The sequence below is a fragment of the Phocoena phocoena genome, chromosome 1 (genome assembly GCF_963924675.1).
Source record: "Phocoena phocoena chromosome 1, mPhoPho1.1, whole genome shotgun sequence".
NCBI lineage: Eukaryota > Metazoa > Chordata > Mammalia > Artiodactyla > Phocoenidae > Phocoena > Phocoena phocoena.
Window position 1 is genome coordinate 44,268,308 of NC_089219.1, and position 25,959 is coordinate 44,294,266.

Below are 25,959 nucleotides of genomic sequence, written 5' to 3' on the forward strand. Positions count from 1 at the left end.
AAGATAATTAATTTGGGTAGATTGGTTCAAGATGGCAGAGTAGAAGGACGTGTGCTCACTCCCTCTTGCGAGAGTACTGGAATTACAGCTGACTGCTGAATGATCATCGACAGGAAGACACTGGAAATCACCAAAAAAGGTACCCCACATCCAAAGACAAAGGAAAAGCCACAATGAGAGGGTAGGAGGGGCGCAATCACAATAAAATCAAATCCCATAACCACTGTGTGGGTGACTCACAAACTGGAGTACAATTATACACGGAAGTCCACCCACTGGAGTGAAGGTTCTGAACCCCACATCAGGCTTCCCAACCTGGGGGTCCGGCAACGAGAGGAGGAATTCGCAGAGAATCAGACTTTGAAGGCTAGCGGGATTTGATTGCAGGACTTCAACAGGACTGGGGGAAACAGAGACTCCACTCTTGAAGGGCACACTCAAAGTAGTGTGTGTACCAGGACCGAAGGGAAAGGAGCAGTGACCCCACAGGAAACTGAATCAGACCCACCTGCTGGTGTTGGAGGGTCTCCTCCAGAGGCAGGGTGTAGCTGTGGATCATGGTGGGGACAGGGACACTGCCAGCAGAAGTTCTGGGAAGTGCTCCTTGGTGTGAGCCCTCCCGGAGTCCGCCATTAGCCCCACCACAGAGCCTGTAGCCTCCACTGCTTGGTCGCCTCAGACCAAACAACCATCAGGGAGGGAACTCAGCCCCACCCATCAGCAGACAAGTGGATTAAAGTTTTACTGAGCTCTGCCCACCAGAGCAACACCCAGCTCTACCCACCACCGGTCCCTCCCATCAGGAAACTCACACAAGCCTCTTAGATAGCCTCATCCACCAGAGGGCAGACAGCAGAAGCAAGAAGAACTACAATCCTGCAGCCTGTGGAACGAAAACCACATTCACAGAAAGATAGACAAAATGAAAAGGGAGAGGACTATGTGCCAGGAACAAGATAAAAGGAACAAGATAAAACCCAAGAAAAACAATTAAATGAAGTGGAGGTAGGCAAACTTCCAGAAAAACAATTCAGAATAATGATAGTGAAGATGATCCAGGACCTCGGAAAAAGAATGGAGGCAAAGATCGAGAAGATGCAAGAAATGTTTAACAAACACCTAAAAGAATTAAAGAACAAACACCTAGAAGAAATAAAGAACAAACAAACAGAGTTGAACAATACAAAAACTGAAATGAAAAATACACTAGAAGGAATCAATAGCAGAATAACTGAGGCAGAAGAAAGGATAAGTGACTTGGAAGACAGAATGGTGGAATTCACTGCTACAGAAAAGAATAAAGAAAAAAGAATGAAAAGAAATGAAGACAGCCTAAGAGACCTCTGGAACAACATTAAATGCACCAACATTCGCATTATAGGGTTCCTAGAAGGAGAAGAGAGAGAGAAAGGACTCGAGAAAATATTTGAAGATATTATAGTTGAAAACATCCCTAACATGGTAAAGGAAATAGCCACCCCAGTCCAGGGAGCACAGAGAGTCCCAGGCAGGATAAACCCAAGGAGAAACAGGCTGAGACACATAGTAATCAAATTGACAAAAATTAAAGACAAAGAAAAATTATTAACAGCAACAAGGGAAGAATGACAAATAACATACAAGGGAACTCCCATAAGGTTGACAGCTGATTTCTCAGCAGAAACTACAAGCCAGAAGGGAGTGCCACGATATATTTAAAGTGATGAAAAGGAAGAACCTGCAACCAAGATTACTCTACCCAGCAAGGATCGCATTCAGATTTGATGAAGAAATCAAAAGCTTTACAGACAAGCAAAAGCAAAGAGAATTCAGCACCACCAAACCGTCTCTACAACAAATGCTAAAGGAACTTCTCTAAGTGGGAAACAGAAGAGAAGAAAAGGACCTACAAAAACAAACCCAAAACAATTAAGAAAATGGTAATAGGAACTTACATAATGATAATTACCTTAAATGTGAATGGATTAAATGCTCCACCCAAAAGACACAGCCTCACTGAATGGATACAAAAACAAGACCCATATATATGCTGTCTACAAGAGACCAACTTCAGACCTAGGGACACATACTGACTGAAAGTGAGGGGATGGAAAAAGATATTCCATGGAAATGGAAATCAAGAGAAAGCTGGAGTATCAATACTCATATCAGAATAGACTTTAACATAAAGAATGTTACAAGAGACAAAGAAGGACACTACATAACGATCAAGGGATCAATCCAAGAAGAAGATATAACACTTATAAATGTATATGCACCCAACATAGGAGCACCTCAATACGTAAGGTAAATGCTAACAGCTATAAAAGAGGAAACTGACAGTAACACAGTAATAGTAGGGGACTTTAACACCTCACTTACGACAATGGACAGATCATCCAGACAGAAAATTAATAAGGAAACACACGCTCTAAATGATACAATACAGCAGATAGATTTAGTTGATATTTATAGGACATTCTATCCGAAAACAGTGGATTACATTTTCTTCTCAAGTTCACACAGAATATTCCCCGGGATAGATCATATCTTAGGTCACAAATCAAGCCTTGGTAAATTTAAGAAAATTGAAATCACATCAAGCATCTTTTCCGACCACAGTGCTATGAGACTAGAAATAAATTACAGGGAAAAAATATAAAAAGACACAAACACATTGAGGCTAAACAATATGTTACTAAATAACCAAGAGATGACTGAAGAAATCAAAGAGGAAATCAAAAAATGCCTAGAGACAAATGACAATGAAAATATGACAATCCAAAACCTATGGGATGCAGCAAAAGCAGTTCTAAGAGGGAAGTTTATAGCAATACAATCCTACCTCAAGAAACAAGAAAAATCTCGAAGAAACAATCTAATTTTACACCTCAAGAAACTAGAGGGAGAAGAACAAACAAAACCCAAAGTTAGCAGATGGAAAGAAATCATAAAGATCAGAGCAGAAATAAATGAAATAGAAACAAAGAAAACAAGAGCAAAGATCAATAAAACTAAAAACTGGTTCCTTGAGAAGGTAAACAAAATTGATAAACCTTTAGCCAGACTCATCAATAAAAAGAGGGAGAGGACTCAAATCGGTAAAATTAGAAATGAAAAAGGAGAAGTTACAACTGACACTGAAGAAATACAAAGCATTATAAGAAACTACTACAAGCAACTCTATGCCAATAAAATGGACCACCTGGAAGAAATGGACAAATTCTTAGAAAGGTATAACCTTCTAAGACTGAACAAGGAAGAAACAAAATATAAAGAGACCAATCACAAGTAATGAATTTGAAACTGTGGTTAAAAACCTTTCAACAAACAGAAGTCCAGGACCAGATGGCTTCACAGGTGAATTCTATCAAACATTTAGAGAAGAGCTAACACCTATCCTTCTCAAACTCTTCCAAAAAATTGCAGAGGAAGGAACACTCCCAAACTCATGCTATGAGGCCACCAGCACCCTGATACCAAAACCAGACAAAGATACTACAAAAAATGAAAATTACAGACCAATATCACTCATGAATATAGATCTAAAAATCCTCAACAGGGCTTCCCTGGTGGCGCAGTGGTTGAGAGTCTGCCTGCCAATGCAGGGGACGCAGGTTCGTGCCCCGGTCCAGGAAGGTCCCACATGCCGCGTAGCGGCTGGGCCCATGAGCCATGGCTGCTGAGCCTGTGCATCCGCAGCCTGTGCTCCACAGTGGGAGAGGTCACAACAGTGAGAGGCCCGCGTACAGCAAAAAAAAAAAAAAAAAAAAAAATCCTCAACAAAATACTAGCAAACAGAATCCAACAACACATTAAAAGAATCATACACCACGATCAAGTGGGGTTTATCTCAGGGATGCAAGGATTCTTCAACATATGCAAATCAATCAGTGTGATACACCACATTAAAAAATTGAAGAATAAAAACCATATGATCATCTCAATAGATGCAGAAAAAGCTTTTGACAAAATTCAACACCCGTTTATGATAAAACTCTCCAGAAAGGGGGCATAGAGGGAACCTACCTCAACATAATAAGGGGCATATACAGCAGACCCACAGCAAACATCATTCTCAATGGTGAAAAACTGAAAGCATTTCTTCTAAGATGAGGAACAAAACAAGGATGTCCACTCTTGCCACTATTATTCAACATAGTTTTGGAAGTCCTAGCCATGGCAATTAAAGAAGAAAAAGAAATAAAAGATATACAGATTGGAAAAGAAGAAGTAAAACTGTCACTGGTTGCAGATGATATGATACTACACATAGATAATCCTAAAGATGCCACCAGAAAACTACTAGAGCTAATCAATGAATTTGGTAAAGTTGCAGGATACAATAATTAATGGACAGAAATATCTTGCATTCCTATACACTAACAACGAAGATCAGAAAGAGAAAGTAAGGAAACAATCCCATTCACCATTGCAACAAAAAAATAAAATACCTAGGAATAAACATACCTAAGGAGGTAAAAGACCTGTACTCAGAAACTATAAGACAGTGATGAAAGAAATTAAAGGTGACACAAACAGATGGAGAGATACATCATGTTATTGGATTGGAAGAATCAATATTGTGAAAATGACTATACTACCCAAAGCAATGTACAGATTCAATGCAACCCTATCAAATTACCAATGGCATTTTTATAGAACTAGAAAAAAAATCTTAACATTTGTATGGAGACACATAAGACCCCGAATAGCCAAAGGAAACTTGAGGGGAAAAAAAAAGAGCTGGAAGAATCAGACTCCCTGACCTCAGACTATACTACAAAGCTACAGTAATCAAGACAATATGGTGCTGGCACAAAAACAGAAATATAGATCAATGGAACAGGATAGAAAGCCCAGAGATAAACCCACACACCTATGGTCAACTAATCTATGACAAAAGAGGCAAGGATATACAATGGAGTTAAGACAGCCTCTCCAATAAGTGGTGTTGGGAAGACTGGACAGCTACATGTAAAAAATGAAATTAGAACACACCCTAACATCACACTCAAAAATAACTCAAAATGAATTAAAGACCTAAATGTAATACCGGACACTATAAAATTCTTAGAGGATAACATAGGAAGAACACTCTGACATAAATCATAGCAAGATCTTTTTTGACCCACCTCCTAGAGTAATGGAAATAAAAACAAAAATAAACAAATGGGACCTAATGAAACTTCAAAGCTTTTGCACAGCAAAGGAAACTATAAACAAGACAAAAAGACAGCCCTCAGAATGGGAGAAAATATTTGCAAACGAATCAATGGACAGAGGATTAATCTCCAAAATATATAAACATCTCATGCAGCTCAATATTTAAAAAAAAACAACCCAGTTGAAAAATGGGTAGAAGACCTAAATAGATTTCTCCAAAGAAGACATACAGATGGCCAAGAGGCACATGAAAAGCTGCTCAGCATCACTAATTATTAGAGAAATGCAACTCAATACTACAGTGAGGTACCACCTCACACCCATTAGAATGGACATCATCAGAAAATCTACAAGCAACAAATGCTGGAGAGGGTGTGGAGAAAAGGGAACTGTCTTGCTCTGTTGGTGAGAATGTAAGTTGATACAGCCACTATGGAGAACAGTATGGAGTTTCCTTAAAAAACTAACAATAGAATTACCGTATGACCCAGCAATCCCACTACTGCGCATATACCCAGAGAAAACCATAATTCAAAAAGACACATGCACCCCAGTGTTCATTGCAGCATTATTTGCAATAGCCAGGACATGGAAGCAATCTAAATGCCCATCGACAGGCAAATGGATAAAGAAGATGTGGTACATATATACCATGGAATATTACTCAGCCATAAAAAGGAACGAAAATGGGTCATTTGTAGAGACGTGGATGGACCTAGTGAATGTCATACAATGTGAAGTCAGAAAGAGAAAAACAAATATCGTATATTAATGCATATATGTGAAATCTAGAAAAGTGGTACAGATGAACTGGTTTGCAAGGCAGAAATAGAGACACAGTTGTAGAGAACAAATGTATGGATACCATGGGGGGAAAGTGGGGGATGGGGGTGGTGCGGGGATGAATTGGGAGATTGGGATTGACATATATGCACGAATATGTATAAAATAGGTAACTAATAAGAACCTGCTGTATAAAAAAACTAAAATTCAAAAAAAAGATATGAATTTGATGTGGCTTGTTCTTACTGGACCCGTTCTGACTGCCTCTGGATCAGTCACTTACTCTTATTGGTATGAGATCGCTAGTGTGGTCTCTACTTTTTTCCATTTTTATTAGAATTGAGAGAAGATTTGTTCAATTATATGTATGTCATTTCTGCTCTGAAGATCACCCTCCTTGACATAAAAGGTAGAGGTAAAACAGAAATGGGAACTCTCCACTTTATTGTGCTGTGTATTAACTTAATATTATCAGCTCCGATCAGTGCACTTTTTCATTCCTTGGTCTTTCTAGTTCCAAAGGAGGATTCAAAACCTATTTTATTCTGTTTCATCTTCTTAAAAATAATAAACAAGACTTTTGCAAATTTTACTTCATTAATGTGCTTGCTTTTATTTTCCGACACTACTGTTTGAATTTTCTGTTAAAGAATTTAAAAAGTATACCCTTTTCTTGTTAGACTAACTCTTCTGAAGACCTTTCTGCCTTATCATAAGGCAAAAGAAGTTCAGGCCCTAGAGGTTTGAATTGTAAAATTCACTTCGTCCAGGGATGTTGGGATGTTTTGGCAGACTCCTTGAAGTATTGCTGGCAGTGCTTTCCTGCCTTATAACCACTGTGGTCCTAGGCTATATTTTCTGGGTTTTGAAAGTAGACCCTAGTTGTACTAGGTAGAATAGGCCAGTTTGAACTATTTTCATATCATATGCTTATTTGTTGATTCAATTCATGAAATACACCCCAGTTTAATTATAAAGAAATGTTTATGTGAGGGATCAGTGTTGAAGTTTCCAATACTGGTATCTATGCATGGGAAAATGTGGAAATATTAGAAGGATACTGAGTATCATTGCAACATTTGTTAACAAGCAACAGGAAAGCGTTAACTCACTAATAGAAGTTTACTTTCTCTACAGGAACAAAACTTGAACACTTTGCAAAAATTGGATGGAAAAATCATAAACATTCAGTTAATAACCCGTAAGTATTTCAGAGATATGAAATAGTGAGAATCTGGGTTATCCTGCTATGTAATATGCAACTTTATACTTGAAAAGCAAATGTAAGACCTCAAAGATGTTAACTAGAATGTTTTTCTTCTTATGAAAGGCTTGTGCCCAAGTAAACTTTTGACTACTTTTCAGTTTAGGTTTTGGTCTATTTATATTTAAAATGCCATTTAAGCTTAGTTGCTCTTTTAAGAAGGAATGTGAATGGCTGGCATTAAAAGATGTAATTGGTCATAGGTTCTAACTCTAGTAAATGAAATTTATTATAATAATTTTAATTGGAAATAACCAGGCCCCATTTTAAACCATTTTTAAAAACTTTTCTTAGTTTGTTTTGATCAATTAAAGTGGTTGTTTTAATTACTTTATATTAAATTATTTGCATTTTAATTATGTTAGTGTCATTAACTCTTACTCTGATAGAATAATGTGGTTATTTATATCCTAAAAAATAGTCTGAAGTAAAATCACATCATATGTATTACTGATAATTAATCTTTGAATCCCTAGTGCCTAGTGCAATGCATGGCTCATAGCATGTACTTAATGTTTGCTGAGTAAAATTGGTTCACTGGGAAATGAATTAGTGCCACACAAGTAGAATCTCTACGAAAGCAAACCACTAGGCAATAAAAGAATAGTAGCTAACTTTATTAAATGCCAACTCTGTGTCACTGTGCTAGGTACTTTTATGTACATTTTCATTTAATCCTCTCAAGGACCCTATAAGGTAGTTATTTTTATTCTTATTTTATAGATCATGAAAACGAGGCCTACAGAAATTAGGTAGCTTGCTCAGGATCATTCTAAATAGTGGTAAAATAGTGTTTATATTTTTCCTTCTACTAGATTATAAACTCCTTGAGGGCAAGAGCCATCTCTTATCTTTATGTTCTTAATGCTTAGCACGGAGTCTGGAACATAATCAGTGCTCAGTAAATTGTTTCTGAACTATTAAACAAATTTTGCCATGTTTAATAAACATAAAAACATGATAAGGGACATTTTATACCACAGGTGTCATTACCACATATTTCTAATACTTCATGCTACTACTTGTTCTCCTCATTCTTCTGATTTTGAATTGATGTTTGAATTCAGGGTATACCTAATTAACAAATAATATCTACTCCCATGCCCTAAATTTAATGGTATTTTGCGAAAGATCTAAGGGTATTGTGGAAGCTTTGGTTCATTCCCTTGCTTATATAATAAAATAGAAATTCCTTCATATGAGATAACAAGCCTGTTATAATTTGGCCTCGTTCTACTTTGCTGGTCTTATTTCCTACCACTTCCCTGGTTATTCTCAATCTCATCTCTCACAAGATTACTTGGTATTCCTTAAGTGTATTATACTGTGCTTGTTTCTGTGTTTTTAGTTATGCTGTTAACTCTCCCTGGAATATCCTTCTGCCTTTCTTTTGTTTGGCAAGTATCTACTTACTCATCAAGTCTCAACCCAAATATCATTGCTTCTCTTAGTACCTTCTTAAATAGGCATAACTATTTTTTCTCATGAGCTTCATTGTACTGTCTGTATATGTCTGTTACAACATATCACAGTGTATCATACTTATTTATAAATCTTTCTCCTCTGATCATGATGATCCTTGAGCAGAGATTATGTCTCATCTTTATATCTTCAGTACCTATTAGGGTATTGGAACATAGTATATGCTCAATAAAGCTTTGCTGTTACTGAATAGTAGTTAGGATAAGCAGTCTTAAGCCCATAAATATGGTCTAGAGCGGATTTCTTTGTCCTTAGAACTTGGAGAACCATTAAAAATCCTTGTGATTTCCTGAAACTAGTGAGGAACTGTACCAACATATTGAGGAGTTGACAGTATGCAGTTTCCTGGCTTTGAGTCTCCAAAGAGCAGCTCTTGACCTTCCCCAGAGAAGCAAAACTTCCGAGTCTTTCTTTTACTTAACTCCCTGCCCAACCAGGTACTCATTTATCCACTCATTACAGCATTCTTCTAAAGGATTTTCATTCACTCAGCTATTATGTATTCAGTAGCCTACTATGTGCAGGACGCTGGTAAAGCTACTAGTGATATAGCAGTGAACAAGATGGGTAAATTCCTTGTCCTCATGGATCTTCTGCTATGTATTATAAGTTCTCAATTATGTTGAATAGGCAAATGTTATTTCTGAATGTCAGCTTCATCATTTAAAACTCACTGAAACAGCCAAGAATAGCCTAGGTTTGGCTCAGAAATTTCAGATGCTAACTTCTTACACTAGGTTTTGCTTGACTAGTGAAGAAAGATAATTCTGTGTTTGCTGACCAGTCATTAGAGATAACCTGTTACATATTTCTAAGAAGGTTGAGTTAAGAACCTTCTCAAGTGCTTCCTCACAGATTAGAAGAATACCTAAAGGCAGTGAGAATCTGTGATCAGTAGTATAAGATTAGGGGTAGCTTCTGCCGCTTGAGCCTTCGGACCTGTGTCTATAACTCTCCCTCCTTACTATCTCTTGAATTCATTACTTCTTTCCATCTTTTTTTTTTAATTTTATTTTTTGGCTGCGCTGCACAGCATGTGGGATCTCAGTTCCCTGACCAGGGATTGAACCTGCGCCCCCTGCATTGGAAGCACGGAGTCTTAACCACTGGACCTCTAGGGAAGTCCCGCTTCTCTCCATCTTTTACTTCCAATTCCCTATTTTAGGCCCTTATCATTTCTTGCCTTAATTATTGCCCCAATCTCTTAGTTGGTTTACTTGCTTTTGGTAATGCCTTTTTAGTGTCCCTTCTCCATACCACAGCTTTCTTGCTGAAATACAAATCTGGTCATGTCACTCCCAGCTTAATATCCTTTAGTAGTTCCTCATTGTTTTCAGTATAATGTAAACACCATATACTGGCCTTTCATGATCTGATCCTTGTTCATGTCTCCTGCCCCCTCTTCTTCATCTTGCCTCCATATTCCTTCCCAGATGTCACGCTCTAGCTTCAATAAACTGTTTCACCTCAGGAGGCTTTGCATGTGCTGACCCTTTTGCCAGGAATTCTCTATCTCCTATTTCCTCTTATTGGCCTAACCTCAGAGAGGAAGTCCCCTTTGGTATCTGGGTTTGATGTGTATCCTGTTGGTCCCATGGCACCCTGTATAACATTTCTATCATGGCATTTATCATACTAGGATGGTGTATTTATTGTCGTGGATTCAGACTGAGTTCCTTGAGGGTAGGGACTATGTCCATGTCCCCACTGTCTAGTACAGGATCTGGCTTAAATAAAGAATTTTTTTGAAAGTTGGTGATGGTCAAAGTTAGCTTCAGAAGCAAAGGTGCAGATGGTAGTATGCAGATCTAAGTTACATGGGCTTGATTTCTCAACACTGGAATTGCTTAATTTCCATACCAGTTGAAGTTTGCTTTTAGAAACTCCCTTATTGTATCTATTTGAGCTGCTGTCTTTCCAGAGCAATTTCTGAAACCATCTGATTATATTGTTAGAGGCACCAAAGGGGATGAAAATAAGTTTCTTCTTGGCAGTGATGAGAAAGGAAATGTGTTTTGAAGAATGCAGATATATTTATTTTTTTCCATGTGAAACAATTTTAATGATTTTCGAACCTCTCAGACATTAAAAACCCTAGACACAAGGCTCATTTGAAAGAACGTATTTTCATATTGACTCAATACCAGAAATAAGCAGTTGGCTGAGGAGAATGCAGATATTTTATTACAGGTTTTATACATTTATTTAAGAATGCCATTAGCTTTCATTAAATGTAGTTGTATAATATTATCACCACAAAAGTTGGCTGAATTGCAAGTCATTTAATTTTGCTTTTAAGGAACTAATATTTTTGTAATTCTCCAGGAAAAAAAAAAAGGTATTTTATTTTAACCTCCAACTGGTTTGACACCAACTGGGTGTACTGCAATTTAATTCTGGTACCTGCCACCCAGAGTTAATGCAGACTCTATGAATTAAGACTTCACAAGACTGCTCTCACTTTAGATGCCAGATGAAGTAAGATCCCCAGGCCACCTGCACTTCTGACCAACTGACTATAAATTCTGTGGTTCCCATGATCCTCTCATGTTTGATAATTCCTAGAATGACTCACAGAACTTAGGAAAGTACTGTACTTACTGAGGAACAGCCAAATGAAGAGGCACATAGGATAATGACTGGGAAGGTTCCTAGTGCAGAGCTTCCATGCCCTCTTCCCATGGAGTCAGGGCACAACACCCTCCTGGTATGTGAAGGTACTCGGCAACCAGGTGGCTTCACCAAGTTTCAGTTTCTAAAGTTTGTACTGGGGCTTCATTATGCAGGCATATTCAATTAAATCATTGGCCACTCGATCTCTAGGCCCCCCTCTTCTCCCTAGGGGTCAAACTGGTTCAAAAGTCCCAATCTTGTATTCGCATGGTTGATCTTTCTGGTGACCAGACCCCTGGCTCATCCCTCCCTTATCCCCCAGCTAACAAGGGGACCACCGCAAGTTACCTAATTAGCATAACAAAGACACTTCTATTACTCAGGAAATTCCAAGGGTTTTAGAATCTCCATGCCAGGAGCCCAGGACAAAAATTAGACAAAAGTTTTTTTATACAACATGATATTTTGGAGTTAGGAATTTTAAAAATTCAATTCAAATGACTTATTTATTGTAGATTGAAATGGTTTGTTGAAAGCCTATCTTTCGTTTGTGAAAAGAGTATTTATGTGTTATTCTCTCTTTAACTTCTGGACCAGAACATCTTCAACAAAAATTGTGATTGCTACCTCACATTCTGTAACTACTTATTTTATATTTAGGTATTCCCAGTTCCAAAAGGAGTACAGTTTAGATGAAGTGATGGCATCTCAAAAAATTTTTGATTTTTTGACTATCTTACAATGTTGGTAAGAAAAACACATTTTAATATTTAATAGAAGTACTGTGCCTTCTCCCCCACCCCCCCCCCCGACCCCCTCTATCCCTTGGGTAGACTATAGGCACTGTATCTGGGTATATCTATATCTGCTTTTATAGAACTCCTACCAAGTATAGTCCTTACCCTGGAGTGAGCACCCTTGCTTCCTATTCCTGTCTAGGCACAGATTGTCTTTTATCTTGGAAAATTATATATTTTACTTCCTTTTCTCATGACTTCCAGCTACTCTGTTTTAATAGTATTTATTCATTTAAATGTGGCTTGGGAGGCCAGTGGAGTCCAAAGGTTTTTCCCTTGACCATTTTGTTTTCTCTGCTGTATATTTCTACTGTAGGAAATTTTACTCAGTCATACTAACTACGAGTAAAGGTAAAACAAGAAAAAAAATCAAAGTTCTAATAATGATAGTAACTCTGTCTTGAAAATTGCTTGACAATATCTGTCTCCTGGAAGACTGAGTTAGTATTGCATAGCTCCTCCCTGTGCCTAACTCTCACCTGGATGTGTCCTGGAGTTACTGTCTGGGATGCAAGTGAACAAGTGACGTCCATTTTTATCTGTAGCAGTATGAGTGTCTGCCCATTTTTAAAGTACAGCTCAACTCACAGAAGGCTTCTTGTGTCTGCTGCCTTCCTTCACAGCTGCTCTAAGGAAAAGGTCTATTTTGAGGAGATCTCAAGAGTCTTAACCAAACCATGGGCTTTCTGGTATCTCCTATTCCATCCTTTCCCAGTTTCCAAAAGGATTCCAAGACTGATTATTTGGGAGATAGCAAAGTTGGAGCTAGTTAGGCCTATAGTAGAATCTTTATTAGCTCAGGAATAACCTTGTGGACTCCTCAGAAGTCACCAGAAAATACCTTATGTATCTGCAGAGGCAAATCTGGGATTCTTTGCAATAAGAACTTTTTGGGAGAGACACTTAGAGACCAAGCAGTGACTGATAGCGTTTAAATTCTTGTTAGAAGTTCAGTCTTCAGGTGTGAAGCATGTATAATTTTTAACTGCAGATATTACAAAGACAGTCCAATGACCAGCAAGCATACACCCAGCCTTTCTACACTGACAGAACTCCTAGACTGAAATCCTAAGATCGAGGTGAACCAGGTATAAATAACTATTTTCACCTCCTCTTAGTCCCACTTCAGATGGTGCTGCAGCGGCAATTTTGGCTAGTGAAGCATTTGTACAGAAGCACGGCCTGAAATCCAAAGCTGTGGAAATTTTGGCTCAAGAGATGGTGACTGATATGCCAAGCTCGTTTGAAGAAAAAAGCATTATTAAAATGGTGTGTCTGAGATTCTGTTTTATTAATCAGTCAAGGGATTTCTTTTTCCAAATTTCAAAGTGACATCATATCATCAGCTCTGAACATTATTTACTTGAAAAAAATTGGTCTAGAAAATTTAATATTATAACCCATCCTTAAGAATCTGTTAAGGGAAAATAACTGATAAGAACATATGCATGCACTTTTAACTAACTAGTGGGCTATTTTTAAAAATTTTGAGTTGCCTAAATATGCCCAGAACTCCAGTCTTACAGAGTTAAGGGAAAAACAAAGATATTTTCAGGAACTTTTTTGCACTTTAAAAATCACTGATTGAAGATTGAGTACAAAATGGAGGAAGTAAAAAAGATAAGAATTCTGACCTAAGTTAGTTGAATATTTGAAGATACATACATATATACACATATAAAAATGTGCATTATGTACACACACATATATAAATAAGCATATGGTTTACGTCCGAGTTTACAAAATGATTTTACAACAATGCTTTGAATTTTAAAATGTTTCTGTAACTTGCCCAAGATCACACAAGCTAGGGTGTGGCAGAGGTGAAACTTATACTCAGGTTTTCTGATTGTAGTACATTTTCCATCACATCACAGTTTTATTCCTTGGAAAAGAGGTGAGTTTGCATGTTATTATCTGAGACCAAAGGGATGTTAATAGCATGAATTTTGGAAAAATGGTTTGAATCCTATATGATCTTCTAAAAGAAGATTGTTTATTTTCATATAGAAATTCACCCATATTTTTCAGTGTATCTGAATCATAATGGTCTCTTGATAAATCTCTTCAACCTATCTACCACAACTATATATTGTGGTTTGATAGAGTTTTTGTAACTTTGCACAGGATATGGCATGAGGAATTGTAAGTCCTTTTTATAGTACAAAATGTAATGTGTATGTTCATTCTCCCCCCGGATATTCTTTGATTTGGACTTTCTGTGTAATACAGAATTAACTGAGATTTCAATATTTATGGTCAGTTCTCAACTGTTAAGGTTATACATATTAATCTCTTATAAGCCTTATATAAAAGTCCCAGTTTTGATGCCCTTAATTTATTTATATATGGTTTTGGTTTTAGGTTGGCTTTGATATGAGTAAAGAAGCTGCCAGAAAGTGCTATGAGAAATCTGGCCTGAGACCAAGTGATATTGATGTAATAGAACTTCATGATTGCTTTTCCACCAATGAACTTCTTACTTACGAGGCACTGGGACTCTGTCCAGAAGGTAATAGCTTTGATGAGATGCAGATTAACTTACTACATGTCACTGAGAACATTTCACTTTCATCATAAAACAAAACAATTCACTAATTGCCTTTCCCTCCATGTTGGCTCTGCCACACTGTGCAAAGCGAATGGAAGCTATCCTGATCTTGGACTCTTAGAACATGTAGTCTTGGACAGTACCAAATGAGATGACAGAGTATACAAATAATTTGTTTTATGTAAATCAGGGGTACTTGTAATGCACTGTTAAGTAAAAAAAAAAAAGGATAAAAAAAAATCACACATGTAATTCCAGCTATTTCAAACTGTGTTTGAATAAAGACCTGCAGAAAGGAAAATGGAAAAACTAGTTGGTGGGATCTGGAGGATTTTTTTTTTCTTTTTGTTTTTAAAGTGGTTGTACCATTTTCCATTACTACTAGCAGTATGTGAGATTTCAGTTGTTCCACATTCTCATCAACACTTGATGTGGTCAGTTTTTAAAATTTCAGCCATTCAAAAGAGTATATAGTGGTGTTTTATTTTAGTTTTATTGTGCATATCCCTCATGACTAGTGATGTTGAGCATCTTTTCTTGTGCTTATTGGTCATTCATATATCTTTTGTGAAGTGTCTGTTCAGACCTTTTGCCATTTGATTATTGGGTTACTTGTCTTTATTGTGTTGTAAAATTTATATAAATGTATATTCTGGATACAAGTAATTTGTCTGATATATGTGGGCTGTGAATGTTTTCTCCCAGTCTGTGGCTTACCTTTTTCTTTTATTAATAGTGTCTTTTGAAGGACAAATTTAAAAATTTTTGATTATCAATTACATATTTTCTTATCAATTTTTTTAATGGTTCAGGCTTTTTATATTCCAAGAAACTTGCCTACTGCAAGGTTGTAAGTAAAGATTTTCTTCTATTTTTATTCTAGGAGTTCTGTAGTTTTAGATTTTACATTTAAGTACATGATCTATTTTGAGTCAATTTTTATGTTTGGTGTAACGTAAAGGTTGATATTACTCGTTTTTATCCCATACACATATTCAGCACCATTTATTGGAAGGACTTTCCTCTCCCCATTGAATTGCCTTGGCACCTTTGTCGAAAATTGCCCGTATATGTGAGGGTCCGTTTTTGGATTCTCTGTTCTATTCCAAAGATCTACATGTCTGCCTTTTCACCAATACCAAGCTAGTTTGGCTACTGTGTTTATTCTACTACACTCTACTATACTATACTATATCAGATAGGATAAGTTCTCCAATTTTGTTCGTTTTAAAAATCATTTTGGTTATTTTAGGTCCTTTGCATCTCCATGTACATATTAGAATTAGTTTGTCAATTTCTACAAAATAAAAAGCTTGCTGGAATTTTCATTGAGTCTGTAGATTGATTTAGAGAGAACTGTCATCTTAACAATGTTGAATCTTCCAATCCATTAGATGTGTATATGTTTCCATTTGTTTAGCCCTCCATTAACTTCTATTAGAATGTTTGTAGTTTTCAGTATAGCCCTTAGGTGTCTTTTGTTAGGTTTATTCCTTGGTATTTATGGGTTTTGGCATAATTTTTTTTTAACCTTCATTTTCCAATGTTTGCTGATAGTATATAAGAATACAATTGATTAAAAAAACTTGGAAACTGTAACTTTTTGCTAAATTCATTTGTTCTAGTCGTTGTTTTGCAGATTATGAGTGATTTTTCATATAAACAATCATGCCATTTGCCAATGACAGTTTTTTGTCTTCCTTTCTGATCTTTTTATTTTTTCTTACCTTACTGCAATGACTGTGAGCTCTAGTACCATACTGAATAGAAGAGGTGAAAGTGGGCATCATTACCTTATTCCTGATCTCAGGGGATGCACTTTAATATTTTACCATTATGTATAATGTTAGCTATAGGTTTTTTGTTGATGCCATTTATCATGTTGAGAAAGGTCCTTACTATTCTTAGCCTGCTGAGGTTTTTTATTTTGTTGTTGTTTTGTCATCAAGGGGTGTTGAATTTTCAAAAAATTCTTCTGCATCTATTAAAATGATCTATGTGGATTTTGTCCTTTATTCTTTTCACATGGTGAATTACATTAATTTTGAATGTTAAACTAACCTTATATTTCTGGGATGAATCCTACCGTTTAATATATTGTTAGAATCAATTTGCTAGCATTTTGTTAATGAAATTTGTTTATATATTCATGAAGGATATTTGTCTGTAGTTTTCTTTTTTTCCAAGTTGTTTTATTCCAGTCTCATAAAATAAATTGAGCAGTGGTCACTCATTCTCTATTTGCTGAAATAGTTTCTATAAGATTAGTGTTAGTTCTTCCTTGACTGTTTCATTACCAGTGTAATCAAGTAGATTAAAGTTTTCTTTGAGGGGGATGTTTTCAATAAATTAAAATTTCTTAATAGATACAGCCCTGTTTATAATTTTATTTATTTACTTATTTTTTAACATCTTTATAGGAGTATAATTGCTTTACAGTGGTGTGTTAGTTTCTGCTTTATAAAAAAGTGATTCAGCTATACATATACATATATCCCCATATCTCCTACCTCTTGCATCTCCCTCCCACCCTCCCTATCCCACCCCTCTAGGTGGTCACAAAACACTGAGCTGATCTCCCTGTGCTATGTGGCTGCTTCCCACTAGCTATCTGTTTTACATTTGGTAGTGTATATATGTCCATGCCACTCTCTCACTTCGTCCCAGCTTACACTTCCCTCTCCCCGTGTCCTCAAGTCCATTCTCTACATCTGCACCTTTATTCCTGTCCTGCCCCTAGGTTCTTCAGAACATTTTTTTTTTTATATTCCATATATATGTGTTAACATACGGTATTTGTTTTTCTCCTTCTGACTTACTTCATTCTGTATGACAGACTCTGGGTCCATCCACCTCACTACAAATAACTCAATTTCATTCCTTTTTATAGCTGAGTAATATTCCATTGTATATATGTGCCACATCTTCTTTATCCATTCATCTGTCGATGGACACTTAGGTTGCTTCCATGTCCTGGCTATTGTAAATAGAGCTGCAATGAACATTGTGGTACATGACTCTTTTTGAATTATGGTTTTCTCAGGGTATATGCCCAGTAGTGTGATTGATGGGTCGTATGGTAGTTCTATTTTTAGTTTTTTAAGGGACGTTGGTGCTGTTCTCCACAGTGGCTGTATCAATTAACATTCCCACCAACAGTGCAAGAGGGTTCCCTTTTCTCCACACCCTCTCCAGCATTTATTGTTTGTAGACTCTTTGATGATTGCCATTCTGACTGGTGTGAGGTGATACCTCATTGTAGTTTTGATTTGCATTTCTCTAATGATTAGTGATGTTGAGCATACTTTCATGTGTTTGTTGGCAATCTGTATATCATCTTTGGAGAAATGTCTATTTAGGTCTTCTGCCCAATTTTGGATTGGGTTGTTTGTATTTTTGATATTGAACTGCATGTGCTGTTTATATATTTTAGAGATTAATCCTTTGTCAGTTGCTTCATTTGCAAATATTTTCTCCTGTTCTGAGGGTTGTCTTTTCGTCTTGTTTCTGGTTTCCTTTGCTGTGCAAAAGCTTTTAAGTTTCATTAGGTCCCATTTATTTTTGTTTTTATTTCCCTTTCTTTAGGAGGTGGGTCAAAAAGGATCTTGCTGTGATTTATGTCATAGAGTGTTTTGCCTACGTTTTCCTCTAAGAGTTTGATAGTGTCTGGCCTTACATTTAGGTCTTTAATCCATTGTGAGTTTATTTTTGTGTATGGTGTTAGGGAGTGTTCTGATTTCAGTCTTTTACATGTACCTGTCCAGTTTTCCCAGCACCACTTATTGAACAGGCTGTCTTTTCTCCATTGTATATTCTTGCTTCTTTTATCAAAAATAAGGTGACCATATGTGCGTAGGTTTATCTCTGGGCTTTCTATACTGTTCCATTGTTCTGTATTTTCTGTTTTTGTTCCAGTACCATGCTGTCTTGATTACTGTGGCTTTGTATTATAGTCTGTAGTCTAGGAACCTGATTCCTCCAGGTCCATTTTTCTTTCTCAAGATTGTTTTGGCTATTCGGGGTCTTTTGTGTTTCCACACAAATTGTGAAATTTTTTGTTTTAGTTCTTTGAAAAATGCCATTGGTAGTTTGATAGGGATTGCATTGAATCTGTAGATTGCTTTGGGTAGTAGAGTCATTTTCACAATGTTGATTCTTCCAATCCAAGAACATGGTATATCTCTCCATCTGTTTGTATCATCTTTAATTTCTTTCATCAGTCTTACAGATTTCTGTATACAGGTCTTTTGTCTCCTTAAGTAGGTTTATTCCTAGGTATTTTATTCTTTTTGTTGCAATGGTAAATGGGAGTGTTTCCTTAATTTCTCTTTCAGATTTTTCATCATTAGTGTATAGGAATGCAAGAGATTTCTGTGCATTAATTTTGTATCCTGCTGCTCTACCAAATTCATTGATTAGCTCTTGTAGTTTTCTGGTAGCATCTTTACAGTTCTCTATGTATAGTGTCATGTCATCTGCAAACAGTGACAGCTTTACTTCTTCTTTTCTGATTTCGATTCCTGTTATTTCTTTTTCTTCTCTGATTGCTGTGGCTAAAACTTCCAAAACTATGTTGAATAATAGTGGTGGGAGTGCACAGCCTGGTCTTGTTCCTGATCTTAGAGGAAATGGTTTCAGTTTTTCACTATTGAGAATGATGTTGGCTGTGGGTCTGTCATATATGGCCTTTATTATGTTGAGTTAAGTTCCCTCTATGCCAGCTTTCTGGAGGGTTTTAATCATAAATGGGTGTTGAATTTTGTCGAAACCTTTTTCTGCATCTATTGAGATGATCATGTTGTTTTTTGTTCAATTTGTTAATATGGTTTTTCACACTGGTTGATATGAGTGTATTGAAGAATCCTTGCATTCCTGGGATAAACCCAGCTTGATCATGGTGTATGATCCCTTTAATGTGCTGTTGGATTCTGTTTGCTAGTATTTTGTTGAGGATTTTTGCATCTGTATTCATCAGTGATATTGGCCTGTAGTTTTCTTTCTTTGTGACATCTTTTTCTGGTTTTGGTATCAGGGTGATGGTGACCTCGTAGAACGAGTTTGGGAGTGTTCCTCCCTCTGTTATATTTTGGAAGAGTTTGAGAAGGATAGGTGTTAGCTGTTCTCTAAATGTTTGGTAGAATTCGCCTGTGAAGCCATCTGGTCCTGGGCTTTTGTTTGTTGGAAGATTTTTTTTTTTTTTTTTTAACATCTTTATTGGGGTATAATTGCTTTACAATGGTGTGTTAGTTTCTGATTTATAACAAAGTGAATCAGCCATACATATACATGTGCTCCCATGTGTCTTCCCTCTTGCATCTCCCTCCCTCCCACTCTCCCCCCCCCCACCCCTCCAGGCTGTCCCAAAGCCCCGAGCTAATATCCCTGTGCCTTGCGGCTGCTTCCCCCTAGCTATCTACCTTACTACGTTTGTTAGTGTGTATATGTCCATGACTCTCTCTCGCCCTGTCAAAACTCACCCTTCCCCCCCCCCATATCCTCAAGTCCGTTCTCCAGTAGGTCTGCGCCTCTATTCCTGTCTTATCCCTAGGTTCTTCATGACATTTTTTCCCCTTAAATTCCATATATATGTGTTAGCATACGGTATTTGTCTTTGTCTTTCTGACTTACTTCACTCTGTATGACAGACTCTAGGTCTATCCATCTCATTACAAATAACTCAATTTCATTTCTTTTTAAGGCTGAGTAATATTCCATTGTGTATATGTGCCACATCTTCTTTATCCATTCGTCCGATGATGGGCGCTTAGGTTCTTTCCATCTCCGGGCTATTGTAAATAGAGCTGCAATGAACATTTTGGTACATGACTCTTTTTGAATTTTGGTTTTCTCAGGGTATATGCCCAGTAGTGGGATTGCTGGGTCATATGGTAATTCTATTTGTAGTTTTTTAAGGAACCTCCATACTGTTCTCCATAGTGGCTGAACCAATTCACATTCCCACCAGCAGTGCAAGAATGTCCCCTTTTCTCCACACCCTCTCCAGCATTTGTTTCTAGATTTTTTGATGATGGCCATTCTGACTGGTGTGAGATGATATCTCATTGTAGTTTTGATTTGCATTTCTCTAATGATTAATGATGTTGAGCATTCTTTCATGTGTTTGTTGGCATTCTGTATATCTTCTTTGGAGAAATGTCTGTTTAGGTCTTCTGCCCATTTTTGGATGGGGTTGTTTGTTTTTTTGTTATTGAGCTGCATGAGCTGCTTGTAAATTTTGGAGATTAATCCTTTGTCAGTTGCTTCATTTGCAAATGTTTTCTCCCATTCTGAGGGTTGTCTTTTGGTCTTGATTATGGTTTCCTTTGCTGTGCAAAAGCTTTGAAGTTTCATTAGGTCCCATTTGTTTATTTTTGTTTTTATTTCCATTACTCTAGGAGGTGGGTCAGAAAGGATCTTGCTGTGATTTATGTCATAGAGTGTTCTTCCTATGTTTTCCTCTAAGAGTTTGATAGTTTCTGGCCTTACATTTAGGTCTTTAATCCATTTTGAGCTTATTTTTGTGTATGGTGTTAGGGAGTGATCTAATCTCATACTTTTACATGTACCTGTCCAGTTTTCCCAGCACCATTTATTGAAGAGGCTGTCCTTTCTCCACTGTACATTCCTGCCTCCTTTATCAAAGATAAGGTGTCCATATGTGCGTGGGTTTATCTCTGGGCTTTCTATCCTGTTCCACTGATCTATCTTTCTGTTTTTGTGCCAGTACCATACTGTCTTAATTACTGTTGCTTTGTAGTATAGTCTGAAGTCAGGGAGCCTGATTCCTCCAGCTCCTTTTTTCGTTCTCAAGATTGCTTTGGCTATTCGGGGTCTTTTGTGTTTCCATACAAATTGCGAAATTTTTTGTTCTAGTTCTGTGAAAAATGCCAGTGGTAGTTTGATAGGGATTGCATTGAATCTGTAGATTGCTTTGGGTAGTAGAGTCATTTTCACAATGTTGATTCTTCCAACCCAAGAACATGGTATATCTCTCCATCTATTTGTATCATCTTTAATTTCTTTCATCAGTGTCTTATAATTTTCTGCATACAGGTCTTTCGTATCCTTAGGTAGGTTTATTCCTAGATATTTTATTCTTTTTGTTGCAATGGTAAATGGGAGTGTTTTCTTGATTTCACTTTCAGATTTTTCATCATTAGTATATAGGAATGCCAGAGATTTCTGTGCATTAATTTTGTATCCTGCTACTTTACCAAATTCATTGATTAGCTCTAGTAGTTTTCTGGTAGCATCTTTAGGATTCTCTATGTATAGTATCATGTCATCTGCAAACAGTGACAGCTTTACTTCTTCTTTTCCGATGTGGATTCCTTTTATTTCCTTTTCTTCTCTGATTGCTGTGGCTAAAACTTCCAAAACTATGTTGAATAACAGTGGTGAGAGTGGGCAACCTTGTCTTTTTCCTGATCTTAGTGGAAACGCTTTCAGTTTTTCACCATTGAGGACGATGTTGGCTGTGCGTTTGTCATATATGGCCTTTATTATGTTGAGGAAAGTTCCCTCTATGCCTACACTCTGCAGGGTTTTTATCATAAATGGGTGTTGAATTTTGTTGAAAGCTTTCTCTGCATCTATTGAGATGATGATATGGTTTTTCTCCTTCAACTTGTTAATATGGTGTATCACGTTGCTTGATTTGCGTATATTGAAGAATCCTTGCATTCCTGGAATAAACCCCACTTGAACATGGTGTATGATCCTTTTAATGTGCTGTTGGATTCTGTTTGCTAGTATTTTGTTGAGGATTTTTGCATCTATGTTCATCAGTGATATTGGTCTGTAGTTTTCTTTCTTTGTGACATCCTTGTCTGGTTTTGGTATCAAGGTGATGGTGGTCTCGTAGAAGGAATTTGGGAGTGTTCCCCCCTCTGCTATATTTTGGAAGAGTTCGAGAAGGATAGGTGTTAGCTCTTCTCTAAACGTTTGATAGAATTCACCTGTGAAGCCATCTGGTCCTGGGCTTTTGTTTGTTGGAAGATTTTTAATCACAGTTTCAATTTCAGTGCTTGTGATTGGTCTGTTCATATTTTCTATTTCTTCCTGATTCAGTCTTGGCAGGTTGTGCATTTCTAAGAATTTGTCCATTTCTTCCAGATTGTCCATTTTATTGGCATAGAGTTGCTTGTAGTAATCTCTCATGATTTTTTTTATTTCTGCAGTGTCAGTTGTTATTTCTCCTTTCTCATTTCTAATTCTATTGATTTGAGTCTTCTCCCTTTTTTTCTTGATGAGTCTGGCTAGTGGTTTATCTATTTTGTTTATCTTCTCAAAGAACCAGCTTTTAGTTTTATTGATCTTTGCTATCGTTTCCTTCATTTCTTTTTCATTTATTTCTGATCTGATTTTTATGATTTCTTTCCTTCTGCTAGCTTTGGGGCTTTTTTGTTCTTCTTTCTCTAATTGCTTGAGGTGCAAGGTTAGGTTGTTTATTCGAGATGTTTCCTGCTTCTTAAGGTGGGCTTGTATTGCTATAAACTTCCCCCTTAGAACTGCTTTTGCTGCATCCCATAGGTTTTGGGTCGTTGTGTCTCCATTGTCATTTGTTTCTAGGTATTTTTTTATTTCCTCTTTGATTTCTTCAGTGATCACTTCATTATTAAGTAGTGTATTGTTTAGCCTCCATGTGTTTGTATTTTTTACAGATCTTTTCCTGTAATTGATATCTAGTCTCATGGCGTTGTGGTCGGAAAAGATACTTGATACAATTTCAGTTTTCTTAAATTTACCAAGGCTTGATTTGTGACCCAAGATATGATCTATCCTGGAGAATGTTCCATGAGCACTTGAGAAAAATGTGTATTCTGTTGTTTTTGGATGGAGTGTCCTATAAATATCAATTAAGTCCATCTTGTTTAATATGTCATTTAAAGCTTGTGTTTCCTTATTTATTTTCATTTTGGATGATCTGTCCATGGGTGAAAGTGGGGTGTTAAAGTCCCCTACTATGAATGTGTTACTGTCAATTTCCCCTTTTATGGCTGTTAGTATTTGCCTTACGTATTGAGGTGCTCCTATGTTGGGTGCATAAATATTTACAATTGTTATATCTTCTTCTTGGATCGATCCCTTGATCATTATGTAGTGTCCTTCTTTATCCCTTTTAATAGTCCTTATTTTAAAGTCTATTTTGTCTGATATGAGAATTGCTACTCCAGCTTTCTTTTGGTTTCCATTTGCATGGAATATCTTTTTCCATCCCCTTACTTTCAGTCTGTATGTGTCTCTAGGTCTGAGGTGGGTCTCTTGTAGACAGCATATATAAGGGTCTTGTTTTTGTATCCATTCAGCCAATCTGTGTCTTTTGGTGGGAGCATTTAGTCCATTTACATTTAAGGTAATTATCGATATGTATGTTCCTATTCCCATTTTCTATATTGTTTTGGGTTCGTTATTATAGGTCGTTTCCTTCTTTTGCATTTCTTATCTAGAGAAGTTCCTTTAGCATTTGTTGTAAAGCTGGTTTGGTGGTGCTGAACTCTCTCAGCTTTTGCTTGTCTGTAAAGGTTTTAATTTCTCCATCAAATCTGAATGAGATCCTTGCTGGATAGAGTAGTCTTGGTTGCAGGTTTTTCTCCTTCATCACTTTCAGTATGTCCTGCCACTCCCTTCTGGCTTGTAGGGTTTCTGCTGAGAGATCAGCTGTTAACCTTATGGGGATTCCCTTGTGTGTTATTTGTTGTTTTTCCCTTGCTGCTTTTAATATGCTTTCTTTGTATTTAATTTTTGATAGTTTGATTAGTATGTGTCTTGGCGTATTTTTCCTTGGATTTATCTTGTATGGGACTCTCTGTGCTTCCTGGACTTGATTAAGTATTTCATTTCCCATATTAGGGAAGTTTTCAACTATAATCTCTTCAAATATTTTCTCAGTCCCTTTCTTTTTTTCTTCTTCTTCTGGAACCCCTATAATTCGAATGTTGGTGCGTTTAATGTTGTCCCAGAGCTCTCTGAGACTGTCCTCAGTTCTTTTCATTCTTTTTTCTTTATTCTGCTCTGCTGTAGTTATTTCCACTACTTTATCTTCCAGGTCACTTATCCGTTCTTCTGCCTCAGTTATTCTGCTATTGATCCTATCTAGAGTACTTTTAATTTCATTTATTGCGTTGTTCATCGTTGCTTGTTTCATCTTTAGTTCTTGTAGGTCCTTGTTAACTGTTTCTTGCATTTTGTCCATTCTACTTCCAAGATTTCGGATCATCCTTACTATCATTATTCTGAATTCTTTTTCAGGTAGATTGCCTATTTCCTCTTCATTTGTTAGGTCTGGTGGGTTTTTATCTTGCTCCTTCATCTGCTGTGTGTTTTTCTGTCTTCTCATTTTGCTTATCTTACTGTGTTTGGGGTCTCCTTTTTGCAGGCTGCACGTTCGTAGTTCCCGTTGTTTTTGATGTCTGTCTCCAGTGGCTAAGGTTGTTTCAGCGGGTTGTGTAGGCTTCCTGGTGGAGCGGACTAGTGCCTGGGTTGTGCTGGATGAGGCTGGATCTTGTCTCTCTAGTGGGCAGGTTCACGTCTGGTGGTGTGTTTTGGGGTGTCTGTGGCCTTGTTATGATTTTAAGTGAGAATCTTTTAAGCTTTTCCTAGCCTCATAAAAGCTTGGGTTGTCCTGACCCGGAGCTCAGACTCTAAAAAGCCGCACAGTGAGGGCGCCGGGCCAAGGCCCACACGTAAGGAGACGTCGGGTGCGAAGACCACGTCGTCGTGGGCGGCAGGGCACGCACCCGGCATCCATGGAGAAGCGGCCGCAGTTGCATCCAAGGAGCTCCAGAGATTCAGGTCGTACCTGCAGGAGATATCATCCGCTTGAGGAAAAACATGGCCGAGGGAGGGGGTGTTGGAAGATTTTTAATCACAGTTTCAATTTCAGTGCTTGTGATTGGTCTGTTTTTATTTTCTATTTGTTCCTGGTTCAGTCTCGGAAGGTTGTGCTTTACTAAGTATATGTCCATTTCGTCGTGGTTGTCCATTTTATTGGCATATAGTTGCTTGTAGTAATCTCTCATGATCCTTTGTATTTCTGCAGTGTCAGCTGTTGATTCTTTTTCATTTCTAATTTTATTGATTTCAGTCGTCTCCCTTTTTTCCAGATGAGTCTGGCTAATGGCTTATCAATTTTGTTTATCTTCAAAGAACCAGTTTTTAGTTTTATTGATCTTTGCTACTGTTTCCTTCATTTCTTTTTCATTTATTTCTGATCTGATCTTTATGATTTCTTTCCTTCTGCTAACTTTGGCGGTTTTTTGTTCCTCTTTCTCTGATTGCTTAGGTGTAAGTTTAGGTTGTTTATTTGAGATGTTTCTTGTTTA

The 25,959-nt window shown here is 37.1% G+C and overlaps 1 protein-coding gene across 1 annotated transcript in view; it reads left to right on the forward strand.

Moving 5' to 3' along the window:
• The window catches only part of SCP2 (sterol carrier protein 2), a 168,691-nt gene that overhangs the window by 53,939 nt on the left and 88,793 nt on the right, over positions 1-25,959 (forward strand). Inside the window, exons 8-11 of the mRNA XM_065882958.1 lie at positions 7,066-7,129; positions 11,948-12,034; positions 13,203-13,353; positions 14,449-14,596. Of these exons, the coding sequence (XP_065739030.1) occupies positions 7,066-7,129; positions 11,948-12,034; positions 13,203-13,353; positions 14,449-14,596 (450 nt within the window). The remainder of the gene's footprint in view (positions 1-7,065; positions 7,130-11,947; positions 12,035-13,202; positions 13,354-14,448; positions 14,597-25,959) is intronic.